Here is a 22,037-nt window from a genome sequence, read left to right on the forward strand (position 1 = left end):
ATTTTGGAGATTTTTTTCCTCCATATTCCCCTCACAAACATGCTCTAAGTGGTTGTACACCACTTTGAAAACAGTCTCAGTCAAACTATCAACAGCTAAATATACAACCAGGATAGTGTATCATGCTGTGGATTCAGTTTCTGCCCAGTGAGAGTTAAAAGCATGTGTGAGTTTCAGTGTGTGTGGTCATGTGAGTGTATGTGACTGTCTGGATGCCTATTGCAGGGTGTTAGGGTTGTTATTAGGCTGTCTGATCTGATCAGGTTTTTGTCTGTCTGCATGTGTGTGATGTACATGCAGGGTGGGGCAAGTTGGAGGTGGGGTTGGAGGAGGTTTTGACCTTTCAACCCTGGAGACAGCAGGGAGAACAGCACAGGACAGGGTGCAGAGGTATGAGGATGGGCTGCAGGGGTACATAGTTGAAATTCAAGGGTAAGGTTTCTGAACCTTTGCAGTGAGACACATTACGATGAGCTCTGGTTTAATTATAGAGAGGAGGGTTTGAGGGGGGGTTGGCAGCGAGGTTAGGAGTCACACAGTGGACGGGTGAAAATGGGTGAATGTCAAGCTTGAGCGCAGGCTGAGTGTCCTGTCAGTGAATAAAGAAGGAGAGTACTTTATGTCAAATCCCTTTAATGAAAAGCAAACCTGTCATCACAGTTTGTACATTTATGTGTTTTACTGCAGACATACTGTAAATAAAAGGAGTGGAGACAACAAAACAGATAAAAAGTAAACATTCATTAAACTCATTCATTCACTTTATGTACAAAGTTGAGCTTTATAAAGAAAGTCCATACAATTCTCTGGTATAAAAATGGTATTTTAATCACTTCTCACAGTTGATTTAATTAAACATACACTCATCTGATTTACTGAAGTCACACACTGGCTATAACACACACATACAATAATAAACACACAGTCATAAATAAAGACGAGAAGCCCCTTATTTATCAGCTAGACTCCATTCATAACCATCACGTCCCACATGAGAAAAGTAACACAACCAGGACCTCCTTCATACTGATTGTTAGCATTAAAGAAAACTGAAGTAGTGTGCATAAGTCTTAGGCATGGGCCAAAAACTGAGGTGACAGTAAGGCATAGATTTGTAGAGTAAGCTGCCTGAGGGTGTCAAGGAGGATTGGCAAAAACCCCTGTCCTACTCGTGATGTCTTTGCATATTACCAAGGCATTGTTGAAGAAAATAACAAAGGCCGCAGCTTTAGGGCTAGGTAAAGGGTGGATGTGGTGAGTAAGCACAGTCTGGGTGGCACAGTCAGGGCAGGAAGTAGGGTTGCCACGAGCCTGTGATCATCTGTCCAGAGGGCTGGAAAACGAATCACCAAGGGTGGACAAAAGAAATGCCATCGAGCTTGACCTTGGCTGCCAAGCGACACGCGTGTCAACATGTGTCAAGCGTCCATCCCCTACCGCTGGATGTGGCATATCGGGCCTGTGATGAATCCTTAGAAACCTACATTCATTAAACATATGCACATGACTGTAAGTTTAGTTGACTAACCTGATTAAATTAAGGTTAAACAAAATAGTGTTTGTACTATGGAAGTCCATTTCCACCTAAAAGAAGTTGACAGTAATTTACAGTGACATTGAGCAACCCTAGGCAACACATTAAAATTCATTGGAGAAAAAATATTTTGGGTGTATTTTAGAGGACCCTCCATATCAGCATCATGCACTGATTTGGTTAAAATGTTGCATGCAGTATGTAAAATCTGTTTATTTCTTAAAAGATGTTCAAGATTTTATTTTCAGGGACTTTTTCACCTTCAGGGTCAGATGTTAAATTCTGTTCAGGCAATGATTGTTGTTACTTCTACAACATTTTGAAGTTTTATGATATGGGCAATTCTAAAAAAAAATAGCTCTTGGTTTGCAAAAATCATGATTGACAGTGTGCTGAAAATATTTTCATCTGCCAAAGGGAGGGGGCAGCAGGTGAAGTTTAAGAACCACTGTATTCAGAATATGAACTTCAGTCTGTCTTTTCATGTTTTGGCAGAAATGGGCTCCTATATTTACCAAGTGTAAAAATCTCTTTTCTGGAGGTAGCAGAAAAACTAGATGTATGTGTGGCCATTCAGGAGGCTATCAAGCATGATACATATCTTAGTAAATACAACACAATCTAAAAAAAATCAACATTATCTTTGTTGCTCCTTTCATCTAGCAACCAAAAACCCCAAACCTATTTTTCAAGGAAAGATAACATTTCAGAGGCTTTACAAGTGTGTCCTTACCTTCTCTTCAAACATGTGATTAAGACCTTGTATGACATATCTGACAAACTCAAATCCAAGAGCAAGTCAAGGCTCAGCCCTCAGGAAAGGGGCTCTTCCACCTGCTCTCAAACAAGACACTGAAAACACCGTACTTCAGCATTTAATGCTAGGTAGCACTATTCTTGTGTGGCAAGCATTTCTGCCAGGGACTGAAAGGAAGGGCGAGGAGGATGAAAAGGAAACCGCCTAGGATAAGGATTCCTCCAGCTGAGCCCACACAGGCCACAGACCAGGAGAGCTCATGGTGTAAAGGAACAGAGTGATCACTGGAGAGCAGGGCCAGCACGGACTGATGGAACACCAGGACTGAGAAGAGGACCAGCACACCTGCATGGAGAGAGAAATGAGAAGTGATGACCAAAATAAATTAATCATTCAGCTATTCAGTGTATTGACGTCTCACCTGACAGGATGAAGCAGAAAGAGGCTGGTTTGAGAAAGAAGGGCACTCCTTTGCTGAGGGACATAGCAATACAGATGGAGCCCATCACCATCATGGTCAGACTCAGAAGAGCCAAAATAGCAGCTGCTAGGGTCAGATCTGTGAAGAAAGGCAGAAAGAAAACAAATGAGATAAAAGCTCAGATTTAAAGTCTGGAAAATGTTTTGTTCAAGTGGCACAAGGAGCCATTTATAGTGAGAAATCTACAGAAATAAAAGTGGTCACCTAGTAGAATCAGACATCACAAAGTTTTACTGAGTAAAAGTTCAAACCGACACTGAATGGTGTCATTTCCCACGCTGGCCCGCTTTAAAACAGACGGTTTTGGCATTATACACTTGAACAGGTGCAACCCAGAAATCTGCTCAGCGTTTCTCAGCAGCTAGCGCCGGTACTGATTAATTTTGTCTCCACATCACACAGAAATTGTAATCATTTCATTCATTGAAATACAACAGACACAAGCTCCTCATTGGGGTTTGTTAATGTGGAGAGCATCAACATAAAAAGACTATTAACAGTTTCATTTTGGTCCAGCTACACTTTTGAATGCTTCTTCTCATTCTGAGAGTGTTAGTGTGTCACAGTCAGATGAATGACTAAACCTGCTGAGTTCAAACTCGCTTGATATGATTGATCCTCACAGTAAACACAATGTGGGTTTTCATAGTAGTGTTTGGTTCATTTAGTTCTAACGATGCGGATTGTAGTAATTACTACTGATTCAACACAGACAAACAACACTGCTGAATGAAAGTCATGCTTGCAGCTTTAAGGTCTGCAAATTCAAATGCTAACATGCTAATAATGACACATGCTAACATGCTGATTTTAAATCTTATGTGAGGATATTACAGTTTATCATAAACACAAGGTGGGTGAAACAGACTGACGTTTCTCTATAACCTATAAAAGCCAAAGAGCAGCTCAGAGAGGCTGCCGATCACTTCCATATAAATGTTTTAGGTAGGCAGTGAAGGTCTTCAGTGTTGGAGTTATTTGACAGTATTGATCCGTTCAGTGTTAGTCTGACTCTGTAAAGACTCAATTAAGCTCTGCCCACTGGGGTGGAGTTTTCCCGTCATGCCCTTGGGCATGGTGTTTGGATGTGTTCAGATGTTGTCTGTTGTACATTGTTCACTGTTGGGATTCCTTTGCTCTTATTTCTGGTAGATTATTATTGTTTTTTTATGTTAAACACTTCTGCACCATGAGTGAAGTGATCCACTAAGTTGATAAAGACCTGCTTGTAACAGGGAATGGTCTTTAGTAAAGGGTGTTGTGCTGACTTTCAGCTCAGGGCGTACATTAGCTCTGCTTCTGTCTCTTTGCCCCATCTTGTCCCATAGATACCTATCTCAGCCGCAGGTGTTCAATGTGATCGGGCAATCAATTCAATTAGCTTTATTAGCACAGAGGAATGTACAAATTCATAATAAAATAAAAGCAGAAAAAGTATAATTGATATCAAACACTCGGTTTAATTTTAAATTATGATTAAATATGTTGAAATTAAAACTGTTGCACTCCACCCAGCAGATATGGACGTTTCTGTTCATTGTTCTTGCTGGGAATTAAACTTGTCTCTGATGTCACTGTACAAAGAATAGGTGGTTAGAGGGTGCAGGTCTGTTTCCAACTTCTGTTGGCTGCAGCGGGTGCACAGTCTTTCCTCTTCAGTAGGCTAGCTTTGTCTGTGGCGCCCCCTCTCGATGGCGAGGTTGAGCTCATTGAGTCTGAACATGGTCAAAGGTTTCCTCAACTCAATCTTTAATGAGCATGAACAGTGCATTGCATTGTATCAACAACTAAAATTATAAATACATCATATTTTCACTCAATGTGAAAGCAAATAACAAAATATTGCGATAAAAGTCAATTAAAACCCATTTTTGCCTTTTTTTTTTTGCTCATTACATCCTCTGTAACCCATTGTTTCCACATTCCCCTATTTTTTTTACACATTTAACCCATCTTTGTCATTTTTACACATTCCATTTTTGATCATTTTTTTTACTGTTTCTGCCTTCTTTTGACCCAATCTTTGCTTCTTTGAATGCATTTTTTGCCACTTTCAACACATTTTGCCACTCTGTTACCACTTCACAATTTTAGGCCAATTTAGCCTATTTTCACCTTTTTGCCTCTTATTGCACTTATTCGGTTATTTTTGCCTTAAAGTTTTTTAAGTTCCTTCTTCTGTCTTCTCTGGCATCCTGATGTTTGCGTACATCATGACTAAGTTTTGAAGTCTGACTTTTCAAGTGGTTTAGTCAATGTACCCATCTACATTTTGCACATGACCAAAAAAGTAACTGTGATGTAAGAAATAAGGTTTATTTTTTGAAAAAGGTCATATTTTACTACAACATAGATCAATATTTTTTTTAATAGAAATGATTATTATTCAAGTCAAATACGAAATATGCTTATACAGTGTGGGATAGTGTAGCCAGTGGGTTTATGGTAAAGTAGGAGGCAGACTCTTGAAGCGGTGTTGAAGGTCCCATCAGTTGACATTTATTCACAAGAGCACCAAGGAAACATGGAAAAAATAACAAACATGCTGACAAAACTATAAACATACTAAACTGAGGCTGAATAAACTAATAACAGCATGAATCCTGGTTTCTTATCCACACCTCCTCACCCTGCTGCTCAGTGTGAACTGCCTTTATGGAGGCATGCCTCTCATATTCCCAGCACTTAGCCTTCACCATCCTCCCTACAGGGTAAGGCACACAAATCCTCATTTAACAGGAAAATAACACATAAATAAAACCACTTTGATAAATCATCAAGTTCCCCACGGTACTTGAACACATCACAACATGCCCTATTCTCCCTAAACAAAACATATATATAAGAAATAAACATTAATTCTGTCCACAGCCTTCCCCCAGACACGGTAGTGACCAAGAGGGCATCAGTGACATCATAGAAAGGTTAAGAGGCAAGGAAAGACGAGACAACCCCACCTGATTCCTGCGACAGGTATGTTTGTTTGTAGACAAAGGAAATGAACCTGTTTATAATAAGTGTAAAACTACAAAAAAGAAGCTTTTAATAAAAGGTATTGATTTCTCAACCATGTTTGTCTGTCATTCCTATATCACCCTGCATTTAGCAGAGATGGAATTATCTACTAAATATAACACTAATCACAATCAGACCTGGGATGGTATGGTGGTTTGTGCTATCTTTGGGACCTAATGGTTAACATAGCAGTCAACTAAACATACTTAAAATATAGTTATTAAAAAAGATGGAAACTTTAATGCCATTAAGTGACAAATAGCCTGGGAAAGTCCACTTTGTCAAACACAGATTAACTTACAGTGGAGCATGATTTTCCACACTTCCCCCCATTTGGCTGGGTCCCAGAAAGCTCTCCCCTTTATCCCACCTTAATGCCCAGAGCAGACAGAGCCTAACATCCCCCCAGAAATCGCTAATGCCCCCCCAAAAGGGTCCCAGACCGCAGGTTGAGGACCATGGCTTTGAAGGATGCTCCTCCTAACACAACCAGTGCCTTTGACTGATGTTTCCTTTGTGCATTTTTATACACAATGCACCAAAGGCCTCTCTAACCAGGCTGTGCTAAAAAATTTCTGACCAACTCCAACCTGCATGAAAGCAGCAGCTACCTGAACACTTAAGTAAGCACATTAATCAGCCAGATTGCTTATGATTTGCTTTGGGAGAAGGGTGGTAGTGGAAGTTAATGGGCTGAAGCATGCAAAAAAGCAGCAGTGGCTTGGCCCTCTGAGCACCAAAGTGAAGATCTTTATTGATAGTTGCTGCAGTGTGACTGTAAGTGTGTGACTGTGAGGGGCGAGTGTAATATCTCACTTTTGTTTGTTGTCTTCTTGAATATGACTGCGTTCTCCCCAGAGGTGAAGAATTTGAAGTAGGTGCAGTTGGATTCTGTAGGAAAAGGAAAAGCAGACATTAGGCCCATACTGAGACCATACCACTCCTATGGATGGCTGCTGGCCTCCTGCTATGTGCCTCCTATGCATCCATGCACCCTGTCCTTCCAGGCATCATTCCTATTTATATCCAAGTGTTGAGCATTAGCTGGAAGACCCCCTCCCCACACACACTGCCCAGCACTGCACATATGGTGCCGCCAGAGAGGGCGAGAGATGGTGAAAGACTGAAGGTGGAAGTAAGGTAGGAGAAGGGGCAGATGGAGGATAGAAACAGGGAAGGAGAGAAAATAAGTGGGGTGAGAGGATGGTGAAGGGGGATCTTTGCAGGAAATCAGGGGCAGATGGAGGGGTGGTAAGTGAAGGGGAAGAGAGACACAGATGGAGAAGGAGGTGAGGGGAGCAGGAGATGTCAAAAGGGGGGAGGATACACAGAGGGCTTGGTTAATACTGCATTAGACCCACAATCTCCCTCAGTCCCTGTCTGTCCCCTTCCTCCCTCTATATTTAGACAAAAACTGTGAAGTAGTCAGATTCCACTTGGCTTCACAGGCGCATAGTGATGACTCTCACCCACTGAATATTCTGTGGTCCAAGACAGCAACATGCACACACAACACAATCTCACATACAAATATGTTAGTGTCGAACATTTTTGGAGCTGACAAATCATTTATCAGCCTACTAATCCCTTTAACACATTATGCTATCACAGTGTTTTGCTCTCGCTTCCCCTGCCGAGGTTATAATCATTGAGCCGTCATCCAGCAGGCAGAGAAGATGGATAGCTGGTCTCGAGATGACAGGCCCGGCCGGCATCAGCGGCGGGCAGCGTTTTATGCTGGGACGGGAGCCAGGGGCGAGTAAACAGGGATGTGAAAACAGAGACCCGGAGATGGCAAAAACAGTTGTTTTTCTCCAAACATGACAAGCCCACGGCCATCTGCGACAGGCGGCGTGGGCCAACAGTGTGAGGGACAAGCGAGGAGGATTGTCAGAAGCATACTGGCTGCTCTCACACACTAACAAAAGCATCTCAGAGGCACAGATTTATATCTGCTATGACAGGAAGATGAATTAGTCCTTGACGCCTGGATGGGAAAAACAATGTGGTTGAATGGCGTTTTTATAAATGTGGGATGCATGTGAATCTCTGCTGGATAATATCGGCAGTGATTCCTTCAGGGAACTCCCTCTAAAGCAGGGGTGTCCAAACTTTTTCCACTGAAAATATATAAGGATGGTGGGGCCACTTTCATATGCCTCATCCTGAAGATTGTAAAGTCAATAAAACCAATATGGGTTAAGATATGCTTAATTATTGGGTATGCTTAAATGGCTAGTTAATGGCTGAAAGGGCATATAGCCAGTCATCTTAAGGATTTTAGGGAGGGCAGTCAGAATTCAGGGGGCCATGGTCGGTCCTGGCTTCTACTGGTTCTGCCCATTAAATACCATCGGTACTGCTATAAGCCTTCGTAATCCATCAGGTCATTACAAAGAATTCAGAATTTTAAACATTGATAGGATACTTTGTTTAATCAAACAATATTGACCAGTGTTTTCATACCACAAGAGTCCAATGTAGCTAAATGAGCCTTAATTATCTAATGAAGCTAAAGCAAGCTACTGGTGGCATGACTACTTCCAAAACGGGTCTAGCTTTAGCAAATGTAGCATTTAAAGCAAGCACAAGATACTTGTGCTCTACAGAAGGGATAAGTGCTCAGCAAAGAAGCCCCTAAACTCAGTTACATCCTTACTATTTGCCTCCACAAGTCAACCGTGCGGGCAGTTGGGCAGCAAGAAGCCAACACTTCGACAGAGCTGTCAAGTGGGAATGGGCCTACACCGGAGTTTCATTCAGTCAGTCCCACACCACCTTCAGAGGGCTGGAAGAGGCTCTCTAGCGTCCCAGAGCCAGCTTACTCCATGCTCACACTGCCTGTCATGCCAACTGGGAGACATTCTCTTTCTTACCTACCTTTCTCATGGCTCTCACAGCCAAAACAGCATTGCCAACTTCAACAGACCCAGGCTTAGCAAGAGGGTGAGGGAAGCAGAGTTTGGGTGAGGTGCCCTGACCAGAGCTAGCACTAACCCCCGCCAGGCTAGGCTAATACATAATCTAATGTAGCTACCATAGCTTTGTTTTCTTTCGCTTTAACTACATTATGTAAGTATGTTACGTATATAGTATACGTGGCCAACAAAGATTTGTAATCTTTAGATTTAGCTATGTAACCTATGTAGCTTTTGTAGCTTATGAATCTAAGGTAGATTTGCTAGCTTTAGATTTAGCTACAGTACATTAGCTATGTAGCTATGTTGTCCATGTAGTTAATGTAACTTTGTTTGCTTTAGCTTTAACTACTTAAGTTATGTAAATAAGTTACCTGCATAGTTTAAGTAGCTAACCTAGCTTTGTTTTCTTAAGCTTTAACTACGTTAGTTATGTAAGTAAGTTACCTACATAGTTTAAGTAGCTAACATAGCTTTGTTTGCTTAAGCTTTAGCTATGTTAGTCATGTAAATAAGTTATCTACATAACTTATGTAGCTAACATAGCTTTGTTTTCTTAAGCTTTAAATACATTAATCATGTAAATAAGTTACATTACTAGTTTTCTTAGCTAACACAGATTTGCTTTACATTTAGCAACATTTCCTATGATGCTTTTGTAGCTTATGAAGCTAATGTAGATTTGTTAGCTTTAGATTTAGCTACAGTACATTAGCTACGTTATCCATGTGGCTAACATGGCTCCAAGCGTGTTTTCATCCAGGAAGAGATTTTTCCATGTAAGCAAACTGTTTACTCAGCTTTGTCAAACATTTTATATGACCTTTTTCAAGGTCAGGTTTTTGACTTTTAACTTTTGGTGTTCTTACCTTTACTGTAACCCTTGCAAGATGTTTAATCTGATTTTATTATGAAAGCTTTAGCATGCATTTCCTTTCTGACAGATGCAGTGTCCCGCCATAGTAGTCTGCATGGGGAGCGTCTGAGATCTATAACAATCAGCATTTAGCAATAGCAATTTAATTCATAAAGCACATTTCATTACAGGAAAGCTCAATGTGCTTTACTTTGAGGCTAAAAAACACAGAGATTATAAACAGATACAGAAATCCAAACAATAATACCATCCACACCATATGGCAATCAAAAAGCTATTATTGAAAAGCAAATATCAAAATGTTGCCAAAATATTAGTGGGGTTGATCTTCTGATGGATTCATAGCTTTCCTATGTGCGTGTCTTGTGAAATAGATGGGGGTGGAGTTTCTTCCTTTGTTCTTAAAATAATGTAGACTGTACTGTTTAAAAAAATGGTATTGGGAGGTAAAGGGCAAAGATGCATCATGAATTTTGACAGCCTTGCTCAAAAATACATATACGTTATCAGAATAAGCCTATGGTCTGCCCACTGTTGCCTTTCTGTGCTGTGTCTACAACAAAAGATGATGAACTTAGTGGCAAACCATAAAAATAAAGTTTCATTACGCTGATGATGTAACGCCTTACAAAGATAATAATGTGTGGTGCTACATGTGCAGAACCTGCATGCTGCTATGTTGTCACAATAGTGAAAGTACTGAGAACAGCTTTCCTTTGGCCTGCATGTGCTCTTCTCCACAGCATCGTATTCTTTAATGATTCTATTTGCACATTATCTGTAGGATGACCTAGATACATATGTACGCAGGCAGCTCCTCTTACACAGCTATCCTCTCCCTATCCCTCTCCAAGATTACACCGGATGTTCATAAAAGCAGGCAAAAATGGCTTTAAACGTAGATCATAAATCATAAATACATTGCTCAAATATTTGAAGATTGTGAGTGGGATGTTTTTTGTTGTCTTGTAACATGAAGTGTTTATATAGCTTTCCTCAGTCCATTATGAGCTTGGATTAAAGACCTACAGATGTTTGCATATTCCCAGAGGGGATTCATCACGTTAGTTCTGCCTGCTCCCTCTGGTTTCACATCAGCAGTAAAGGCAAAGAAAAAACATGGCGATTAATGCAATACACGGCTTCCATGATGCCAACAACTTGCAGCCTTTTGATGACTCTTTTTAACCCTTTTCTATTAGTCCCCTATAAGGGTTTATGTGTGACGTTGAGCGTAGATGTCCAAGTTCAAGTCTCTCAGAGCAAAGCAAAGCTTTTTTTGGCCGCATTCACCCAAACACCCCATAGTGTCTCCATTAGAAGCCGCCCAGAGTTGTTTGGGTTCTCCTTTTCCTGAAGATTTTTTTAAACCAGACAAAGTCATTTCTTTGGTTTTAAAAAGCTGATGCTTCTCCTTTGTTTCTGCTTTTCTCCCACCTGCCTTCAAAGTGTGTGGGCGTGTCTATCTTTGCCACATGGTAGCAGGGCTATGAGGGTTTCAAATGGAAAAAAAAAATGCTTAAAACATATCTGAGCCTTTGGAAAGTAAAAGAAAAAAGTGGGCAAGGCCACCCATAAGGGCGATAAAGGGGAGAGTTTTCTGGGGCCAAGCCAAATTTGGGGCCAGTGGAGATCAGCAAAATCACAGTGCATTGTTATGTTAAGCTGTGAAAACCATGTTTTATTATTTACCTGAATAAAAACCACTCTTATCAATGTAACAAATATTTTTTGTAATTTATGCTTTGGTATATAGCAAAATGTAGACCCCTTTTGTTAAAAAATAATGGATCAGACGTGGCAAAAAATGGATTTAAAGTGGGAAAAAATGTTTGAAGTGGCCAAAAAAAGATTTAAATCGAAAAAAAAATGCAAACCAAATAGTGAAATTTAATCAAAATGGAAAAATAGACAAAGAAAGTAAAGGGGTTATATTGGCAAAATTTGCAGACGTGGCAAAATTTGGCTAAAAGGCAAAAGAATGTTGAAAAAGATTTGGAGAGGGTTAACAAATACATATTTTTAGGCGTAAGTATGAACCCCTTCTTTAGATATGAACATTTTTTGTTTAAACAGAATGAAATGGGTTAATGGGCAACATTTTTGATTTAAAGTTAAATAAAAAAAGGTGGTGAACATGGTAACACTTGGTTTAAAGTAGAAAGACTAGGTACAAATGGAATAAAAATTGGTTCAAATTGGAAATAACTGTGTTTAAAGTAGAGAAAATTGTGTTAAAAATAGGCAAAAATTGATTTAAAGAGGCAAAATGGGTTTATAGTGGCAAAATGGACAGAAGTTGCAAAATTGAGCAAAAGACAAAAGCCTATATATATGCCTCAGTATAAACACCTTCAAATGTAAACCATTTTTATTTAAGCGGAACAAAAATAGGTTAAAGGTGGCATAAAATGGATTTAAGTTTAAGAAAATGGGTTTAAAGTGGATAATGTGTATTATGTAGCAAAAATGGGATTAAAGTAGAAATAATAGGTTCAAAGCGGGAAAAAATGGGTTTAAAGTGGAGAAAAAAGTGTCAAAAGTGGGTTAATAGTGTCAAAAATGGGCAAAAGTAGCAAACCTGTGTTGAAAGTGGAAAAATTGGTTTAAAGTGGCAAAAATGGATGCAACAAATAGTGAAAGATGATCAAAATGGGCAAAAAGGATGCTAGCACAATGCTACTTTTCCAACATACATGCATTGATATTATCAGTAAATCACTACTGAGGGCTCCTTCTCTTGCTTTGTCAGGGACCCAGCCAAATCTATGGGCAGGCCTGACTGCAGGAAGTGCTGTCCTGTCAGTGTGAACACAATGCTTGAAACAACAAACTCAGAATCAAAAGTTTGAATTCACTTTCTTTTAGAAGTCATAACTTAGTAATTTGTTGAAATGAAATGAAATATTTCATAATTATGTTAAAAAGTTGCATAATCCACACAAACTAGTATGGGGGGGTCTCCAGAAGGGTTACGGGTTCTCTAACCACTGGCACTTTTTAATACTACATTTGAAACTGAAAAAACAATAGCATTGAAAAACAAAAACTTAAGCAACTACATTTAATTCATGAGAAAGTTTCACAGCAGAAGGATGAATCTACGGTGGCGTATTGCATTCACTTGAAAATAAAAAAAAATCCTCCTGTTTTTACAACATAACTATCTCGTAAAAACAGGAATTTATCTATTTTTGAAATTCCTGTTTTTACATCATACTATCTCGTAAAAACAGGAATTTTATTTTTGATTTTCCTGTTTCTACGAGATACTATCTCATAAAAACAGCATTCCCCCCGACGCTCTCCTGTATGACTGGTTGTGGCATTTATCAGCCAGTAATCAGAGGTGCGGGGTTAAGAAGTAGTCAGAATCTTTCAAATCCTGAAAGATGTTGTTCCAGTGCATATTGTTTCCTCAAAAAGCCCCACCAGTTCTCTATGCATTGGTTATAATTGCTTGAGCCATACAAATAGCATCTGCGTGAAAACTCATCCACATGATCATGTCTCAGGAATATCTGCATCTGCTCCCGTAACAGTTCTCTGTCCCTAAGTCTGATCGAATTCTGTTTTCACAGGATAATATCTCGTAAAAACAGGAAATTCAAAAATAAATTAAAAATCCTGTTTTACGAGATAGTTATGTCGTAAAAACAGAAGGATTTTTTTTTATTATTTTCAAGTGAATGCAATACGCCAACATACAAAGCCATATAAAACTAGGGGCACAAAAAAACTTTGTTTTTTTGTGATGTAGACAGCATGCAGGAGGTCACCTGCAGTTTTTGATAATTGAAAACAAGTAATCACCTATTACTGATTTCCTGTTTTTTGTTGGCATGTCATAAAATGTTAGCCTGACACGCCAGATGGATTGTTTCACATATGTGTCTGGAAAACCTTCAATACTAAGTGTTTGAGAAAGGGCAGAGGCTTTGAAAAAAACCTGGAGTGTGATTGGATGAGTGTTCTGTCACATCTTTAAGGGCCAATCAGAGCAACAAAACACGTGATGTTGCTGTGACCAAGGGGCGCGTGTAGACATGTCAGTACACGACATGTCTACAACTCACTGCTGCTCTTTGTTCTTCTTTTAACAAAGAAATGTTGTCAAGTTCTGATAAAACTGGCGCTTTAGCAGCATCCACACTCAACTCTTCTGCCATAATTGCACTGGCCTCTTCTCACTGCTTGCTTACATCACGACTTTGCTGTGCCCGAAGTACTGCCCCTCGTCGCTGACTGGTCCTGTCACTTTCTAACCAGGCCCAAATAGTTCAGATGGGAGCTTTGTGAGATGGATCTGCCAGTGAGAAACAAGGAAACGTGCATATCCATCTGCTTTGCAAGGTTAATAAAATGTATCACTATTGTTTGATTTTTGCTAGTATTGTGTCAAAGTTCAGAATTCTGGTATCGTGACAGCCGTTGTCTGCAGTGTGGAGGAAGCCTGAAGGCTGACTTGCACGGCCGGGCAATTTATACAACAGAGAGGCACGCAGGAGAAACAAAGCAGATGCAGACCCCTCCAGAAAGCTCACCTGCTCACCTCCCAGACAACACAGAGAGCACAGACAGATGAACACAGACACAGCAGTCATGAGTCTCACCTCCAGGTAGCTCAGCTGGGCCGCAGCTTGTCCTCTCCGGGTCTATGTCAGCCACCCACAGGGTGCGGATGCAGCCCTTCCACAGGCCATAATGGGCCATCTGGCAGGTCTGGTTGCCACTGAAATTCTTTGGTTGGGCCAGCTCCACCCAAAACTCTGTCCCCATGCCCAACACTGTCAAGGTCACACCAATGATAGCCACAAAGAAAGCCAGTTTGATCTTGCCTTCCTGGCTGTCGCTCATCTTTGGGGCCCTCCTCTGTCCTCTGCCACCTTTTATTCCTCCCAAACTGCCGGCTTGTCCCGCTCCGGCCACCCCGATGCGACCCTCCTCATCTTGCTGGACAAAGAAGTTGGACCACATGCTGATATCAAATGATCAGGACAAGAGAGGACCAGGAGGAAGGATGAGGAAATTTAGAGGGGCAAATAATGGGGAATTGAGCTTCCAGAGGCTGAATTGGAAGTTAAGAAATAGCTAAAACTGGAGTGTTAGCTGTCAAAATCAAATTTCCTGAGATGGATTGGCAAATGCAGCCAAAGTAAACACAGGATTAAGTAAAAAATGTGGGTCAAAGAATGAAATTAGGCAGAGATTTGAATAGAGACAGAATGAAGTGGGAGGTGGATGAGTTTTTTGAAGTTGTAGAATTGGAGAGTATGGAGGCGAAGACAAGGAGAGTCGATCTTTGTTTTCTGATCAGTCCTGTGCAAGGAAAAGAAAAAAAGATGAAACAAAGATGAAAGAGCAGCCGGCATATGCTTCACACCAGCAAAACCCTTTCATCACCAGTGTAATATTTAATTTCCAAAAGCTTTATTGGCATCTACTGTCATCCCTCTCTAAAAGCCACATGACTGCTCCCAGCCAACAATAGATAAGCCATATGTTGTTTCCTTGAAAGGCAGATTTTGCTTCCCACGAAGAAACAATTGGGCTAAATGAGGAGGCGGAGTCAGTGGACACAGGGGTCAAGGTGAGAGATAACACTGCAGCGCCAGACTGGACCACCCACCCTCTATTTCCCCCAAAGGAGTTTGCAGCAGAGCCTTTCCCCGAGCAGGTACACTATCGCTGGCTTTAACTCAGATCCCCTTTGATCTGAGGGGATGATGTGATGCCACAAATACCTCCCAGCATGCATTACGTCGACCACTTTGAATCTGCAGCCATGCCTGAGTCTTCAAAGCATGCATGTGTGTGTGTTCTCCAAACTGAGAGTGAGGGGCCATTGGTGCCCTGTGCAAAGCGAATAAAAGGTGATAATTCATGTCTGGACCCTCTGACAGACAGGGTATGGGGGGTATGAGGGTAGGGGGGGAGCAGTAATTAACCCCTCTGTGCGATCCAACAGGTCACGTAGTGAGTGCAGGAGGCTGGCCAGTGAGGAGAGCAGCGGCAGCAGTTGGTGGATCGCTTAATTCAGAGCTTTGTGCTGACAGCATCACAGGTTTTATATATAGGCAACGCACCACATGAACCCACTAAGCCCTGGACCTTTGTTTGCAGTATTCTGTAGCATACTAAGATAAAGAAGAGAATGCAGCACTTATATCTGGAGTTTGGAACTGAATTTATAATCAAAACAAGATGACTTCTTGAAAGCATTAACTCCCTCACGACACAATGGCAAAGGAGGTTAAATAGGCTGACAATAAATCAAAAAGTACCCATATACTTAATATGCTTCCTTCAGGCAATTATAAGCTTTTACTTATGGACCTGTCCACACTCACAGGTCGTTTATCTCTGTGTATATCAGAACGGAAATACACGCTGAAACTTTCTAAAATAAAATCAGATTAAACTTCCATTTAGGGTGAGGATTATGGTAAGGGTTGGGATATTAAAAGTTAAAAACCTGACCTGCAAAACCAGATCACAAAATATCAAATACAACTAAGTAAATAGTCTATTTACGGTAAATGAAACGAAAACATTCCAATGTAGCCAGCTAGCTTATATAGCTGCCAACGGAGCTAAAGCTAAGGTCACAAAGTAACTATGTAAACTGCGTATTGATTTTATCTGAGTAGCACAGTTAGCTTGAGCTACATTTACTAAAGCTCACGCTGCTGAAGCTAACTTAGCTTTACATAACAGAGCTACATAGCTAATGTTGCTAAATCTAAGCTCATAGAGCAGCTACGTAAGCGATGTAGGTATGTTAACTTTAGTCAAGTTTGCAAAAGCTCATGTTGCTAAAGATAACTTAGCTATTGATAACAGAGCTACGTAGCTGAAGCTAAGATCCCAGAGCAGCTATGTAAGCTACATAGGTATGTTAGCGTTAGCCAAGTTTGCAAACGCTCATGCTGGTAAAGTTAACTTGGCTACAGTGGCTTGTGTAGTAAAATTAATAATATAGCCAGTGTAGCTATATTAGCTACAGGACATACAGTACCTGGAAATGTCAGAAATGGCATAAGGAAGAACTGATCAGATTTTGGGAGTGATCTGGACCACCGTCTGGATCCAGGACTTTTTTCACGGATTCTTTACTATTGGGAGATAGGGCTAATGGTGGAGGTCTGCGCTGCCCGAGTGCTTTTCTAGTTTATGAAATGTTTCTTAGTCTGTAACTTTCACAATATAGCCTATTTATTTAAAGAATGTAACAGTGTCTTAATCACTGAAGGTGATTTCAGATGTATACCTTATATTGGATGCACACCTATAATGATTATAACTTGAGGCCCCTTGGACCACAAGGCCCTAGGCAACTGACTATTTTTGCCTAATGGTAAAACCAAGTGAGGTTAAGTGAAGTAAGTAAGGTAAGTGAATAAAATAAATGGTACAGATGCAAAACTGCTATCTCTGACTCAGACTCTTCCATTCACTTTAATGGATACACATATGAAGGGTCAAAATCAGAATTGAAAAAATAAGATTTCCATATGACTTGTGCTGTTAAGACTGTCATGAAAACTAGATATGGGTCAAAAAAGTCGGATTCAAGTCACTGTGGCCTGCCATATGAATGCAGTTACATATGAGATAATAGCAACCATTTAGTCACAGTTAGTCATCGATTACAAGGTTGACTGGATGAAACAAGCTACACTGTATGGATTAAAGTACCCTACCTGTTGATTGTTGAATTTAGGTGTTTCAATCAGAATGTTGTCACAGGTGTATAAAATCAAGCACCTAGCCATACAGCCTCCATTTACAAACGTTTGTGATATACAATGGGTCGTTCAGAAGAGCTCAGTTACTTCAAGTGTGGTACTGTGATGGATGCCACTTTTGCAATAAGACAGTTTATGAAATGTTATCTCTGCTTGATATTCCACAGTCAAGTGAAGTAATATTATTAGAAAGTGGAAGTGTTGAGGAAAAACAGATACAGCCTCAAAGCGGAAGACCACGAAAGATCACAACTGCTAAGGTTCATGGTGCTTAGGTTGCCAAAACTCTGTTAGTTCCATCGCTGAACAGTTCTGAACTTCTACTGACATTAATGTAAGCACAAAAACTGTGCGGCAGGACCTTCATGGAATGGGCTTCCATGGCCAAGCAGCTGTATTCAAGCCTCGCATCACCAGGTCCAATGCCGAGCATGCCACACTGGACTGTGGAGCAGTGGAAACGTGTTCTGTGGAGTAACAAATCACACTTCTCTGTTTGGCAATTGGGTGAACCTATTTTGGCAGATGCCAGGAGAATTTTTCCTGCCTGACTGCATTGTGCCAACTGTAAAGTTGTGGGGAGGAAGGATAATGGTATGGGGCTATTTTTCAAGGTTTGAGTTAGGCCCCTTATCTCTGCTGAAGGGCAACCTTAATGCTTCAGCATACCAAGACATCTTGGACAATGCTACACTTCCAACTTTGTGGCAACAGTTTGGGAAGAGCCCAGTGCACAAAGCAAGGACTATAGAGACATGGATTGATGAGTTAAGTGTGGAAAAAGTTGACTGACCTGCACAGAGCCCTGATCTCAACCCCATCGAACAGCTTTGGTATGAACTAGAATGGAGACTGTGAACCAGACTTTTTCATCAAACATCAGCTTCTGACCTCATAAATCCTCTACAGAATGAATGGGCACAAATTCCCACAGAAGCATTACAAAATCTTGGGTGGGCAGATGGTCAAGTGGTAAGGTGCTACGAATGTGCATGGGTGGCCGGGGTTCGAATCTGGCCTGAGGCCCTTTACTGCATGTCTCTCCCCACTCTCTTCCCTGTTTCCAAGTCTATCCCCTGTCCTTTCTCTTTCAAATAAAGGCATGAAAAGACCCAAAAATAAATCTTTACAAAAAAAAAAAGAAGCACTCCAAAATCTTGTGGAAATCCTTCCAGGAAAATGTTCTTGAAGCCAGCTCCATATTAAAGTATATGTATTTGAATGCAATGCCATTACAGTCCCTGTTGGTGTAATGGTAAGGCAGTACAGGCTTTACTCCCCCCAACACATGAAAGCATTGAAGTCTGGGGCGAATGCATGGGAAAGAGTTGAGGAGCCTTGTGAGCACTGTAGCCAAAACACACTAGCTTTTGCTGCATCTGCATCTGGCTTGCTAACCTTAGCTCACGGCAGGCTTTGCACGTGTACAGTGTGTACACAGTGGCATCATGTACGCAGGCAGCAAGTGTGTGCATGTAGGATGTTTGATCTTTATTTTACAGTTTTTAAACACCACACACATTTTTTTCCCCCAACTTTGATGAATAAATAGGTATTCAACTCTAAAAAGAGAACCCAAAAAACAAGAAAGTGTGCAGTGAAACTAAACTGCTTACCTCACCTCTTACAAGTGAGAGGCATTTTCATAGTGTGGTTCAATGTAAAGATGGCAATACTGATCTAGTGGTTCAAATAAGATTGGAAGCTCCAGGACAAATATAAAGTTTGCCTAAATCAATCATTAAACTTTAATCAAATTCCTTAAGATATTACAAGACTCTTATGCTCCCTAACCCTAACAGTTATCCTCTTTAAAAATCAGGAAACAACCATGAAAGAAAAGGCATTAAGCTACAATGCATTAAGTAGTCCTGCAAATTTGAAGATACTTGAGGATATCAAGACTTCAGCTGCTGACGGACAAGTTGGTTATAGAATTACAAAGCTTCATCATGTTGCATCCTTACTAATAAATACACACTAGGCCAAATGCAGACTTTATACAGCTGTATTCATCCTGTGTAACCAACATGATTGTTTATTAGTTGCAGTAAAACGCTGGAAGTTATGAGCATAAATGATCCTAAAGTTCAACACACAGTGCATTTTTATGCTATAAAACTATGTCAACACAGACAGCAACATGTGACATGAAGGCAGATAAAAAAGAAACAAACACACTTATACACTTGAGTGTGAAAAAAGAATAAATCTGACCTGTGTGGTGTGTGTTGTTCAGTTCAGGAGTAAAAGAAGCTTGAAACTTAATAGAGGGGGAGAGCGCTGATGGGAGAGTTAGAGAGAGAAGGGGGAGGGAGGCGTGTGAGAGTTATGGAAAGTGAGCATAACAAGGGAGGGGGGGGCTGCAGACTGGTCAGTTTCCAGTGTTGATGATTTAATGTGTGCCCTCAAGACTTTACCTGCGGCTTGTGCACAAACTTAACCTTTTTGTACTCACGTTTGAATTTCAATCAGTGTTCAGGAGGGCTGCAGGGTGGTCTTATTACATGACCTCAGGGCCTGCCAGCATGATTGAAAACATTCATCGGTAGCTGCTTTGCTCTGTGTGTGTGTCTATTTTGGACAGCCACCTGTTAATGACATTAAGGAGGAGCCTGTGTTTATAAGTGAGGGAGCAGGATAGCGTTTTACAGCAACACAAGATACTTTGAGGAAAGTAAGAGTCTGACACAGAGAATTATATAGAGTAGAGAAGGGATGATAGAGAGAGGGAATTTAAATAGTGACTAATGTTTGAGGCAGATGGACTGCCTCAAACATGAGAAGAAAAGAAAATAAGAAAGTGCAGCCCCTTATTTCATTCCTCACTGAACAGGGTCCAGAGAGATTTCAGCCCGGTCTTGTGGAAAGCTTTCCTCGTGGCCCGGCCCTCTGCTCGGCTCCTGTGCAGTTTGGGTTACATACGTGGCACAGTGAGAGAGAGAGAGAGAGAGAGAGAGAGAGAGAGGGCAGGGAGAGAGGGGAGAGAGAGGGGCACTGATGGGAGGGAGGCAAAGCGAAAGTGAGTCAGGGACAGTTGAGGAGAGAACGAGAGAAAAGGGACAAACCAGGCTGCAGGCCGGCAGGAAGTTAAACACCTACAATGTCAAAAACAGTACGGCTCTGTTACTTTTTTTAGGAGATATTGCTGAAAAGTCACAGTGCCAGTGTGCAGATGGACTAACTCAAAGAGAGGAAACATACTGAGCATATGACAGCAAGGATAAATGAATAAATGCAGAGGGGAGTCATCTATTTTAATGCACATATGCGTGTCTGTTCTCTAAAATGACGTTGCTTCTAATTACACAGCAGCCTCTCTCTGCTCTCTGTCATATAATGTCATCAATAATCTACAGTATGCTGATGTGAACAATCTTGTCTCCACATCACTCAAGTGGCTCTGTCAGCAGGGCAGAGTTATGCTCCAACTCACTAAAGTGCACACATGTAGGCAGCCATGCATGCACTGACCATAACCATAGTGCACATTTACAGCTGCAAGTGTCTCCTACAGTGGGTATGCTGGGGGGGTCACTACAGTGGAGGAAGGGTTCCTGGGTGGACTATAGCTTTTAGTGTCAAAAGATGGGAATAAAACAGAGAAATAAGGGAACTATTCCAAATTTCACTGAGGTATATCTATTGAAAGTCATTTATAAATGCAAGTAGTATTTTGGGTTCAAGAATCTAATAAAAATATCATTAAGACTTTGAAAAAAATGGCCCAAAGAACTTTTCTTATGGTGGATAATAGTCTTACTCATTGCACTACATTTCATAATGTGCCTAAATGTTTTAGTCCAATTTAAAAGACAATAAAGTCAATAACTTTAACAAGTTAAAAAGCATAGTACATGAATTTTGAAATGTGAAAGGGCTGCAAATGCAGCATGACTATATGCATTATATTTGAAAGCACATGATTTTTAAAAAACGATTGTAAAAACGTGCTTAATGTTTGAAATGGAAGAGTTTGAGGCCAGAATCAATGTTTCATTTAATCAGCAATAGAGTTGAGATGTATTTCCCACTCGTTTAGGGTATTTTAGCAACTTTAAATAAAGCAAATTACCCTTAATAAAAGACCATATTTAGGTTACTTTTGCAAGGGAGTTAGGGACAAGTGTAGCAAGAAGCAGAGTGTTTATTTCCTTGCTAAGTGTGTGTCTGTGGCTTTAGCATCTCAAAGCTGGTTTTGGCCACCACAACCATCCTCCCCTTACTGGTTTCAGCATTCCAGTCTCTTGCTCAGTTGGATGATCCAGCTGTTGGCCCCAGGGCCAAATGGAGTCCTCAACCAGGTCTATAAAAGTGCACCAAATGTCCTGATTTCTGTGGCGATTACTAGAATGGGAGGAACAATCTATCCAAAGAGACTGGTGTAGAGCGGTGGAAATCCTGATTTCCAAAGAGAAGGAGTCCTCTGATCTAAACCAGTTAAGAACCAATTAGGGCAGTGGTTTCCCACCTTTTTTTCCTTTCCTTTTCCTTTTTTCCTAAAATGAGTTTTGGAAATATTAGCATATATACTGAATATATAGTGTATGGATATGTTCATCATTTATCATATATGTGTGTTGTCTTTGAGCTATTTTCAGTTAAAATGGGGTTTCATAGTTTTGCAAACCATCACATTCTATTTTTTATTTGCATTTGTATTGCATGCACAGTGGAGCAGTGGCTGGCATTGTTGCCTCACAACAA

At 40.7% G+C, this 22,037-nt stretch overlaps 1 protein-coding gene across 1 annotated transcript; it reads right to left on the reverse strand.

Moving 5' to 3' along the window:
* Nucleotides 1–636: 636 nt before the first annotated feature.
* Nucleotides 637–19,593, reverse strand: cacng6b (calcium channel, voltage-dependent, gamma subunit 6b). The gene is made up of 5 exons (XM_041793913.1): nt 19,548–19,593; nt 14,196–14,901; nt 6,604–6,678; nt 2,713–2,850; nt 637–2,636 (listed from the first exon to the last, which is right to left on the reverse strand). The coding sequence occupies exons 2-5, from the start codon at nt 14,557–14,559 to the stop codon at nt 2,416–2,418; spliced, it is 798 nt and encodes a 265-aa protein (XP_041649847.1). The 5' UTR covers nt 14,560–14,901; nt 19,548–19,593; the 3' UTR covers nt 637–2,415.
* Between the last annotated feature and the right edge of the window lie 2,444 nt (nt 19,594–22,037).

The sequence above is a fragment of the Cheilinus undulatus genome, linkage group 8, assembly GCF_018320785.1.
Source record: "Cheilinus undulatus linkage group 8, ASM1832078v1, whole genome shotgun sequence".
In the NCBI taxonomy this organism is placed as follows: domain Eukaryota; kingdom Metazoa; phylum Chordata; class Actinopteri; order Labriformes; family Labridae; genus Cheilinus; species Cheilinus undulatus.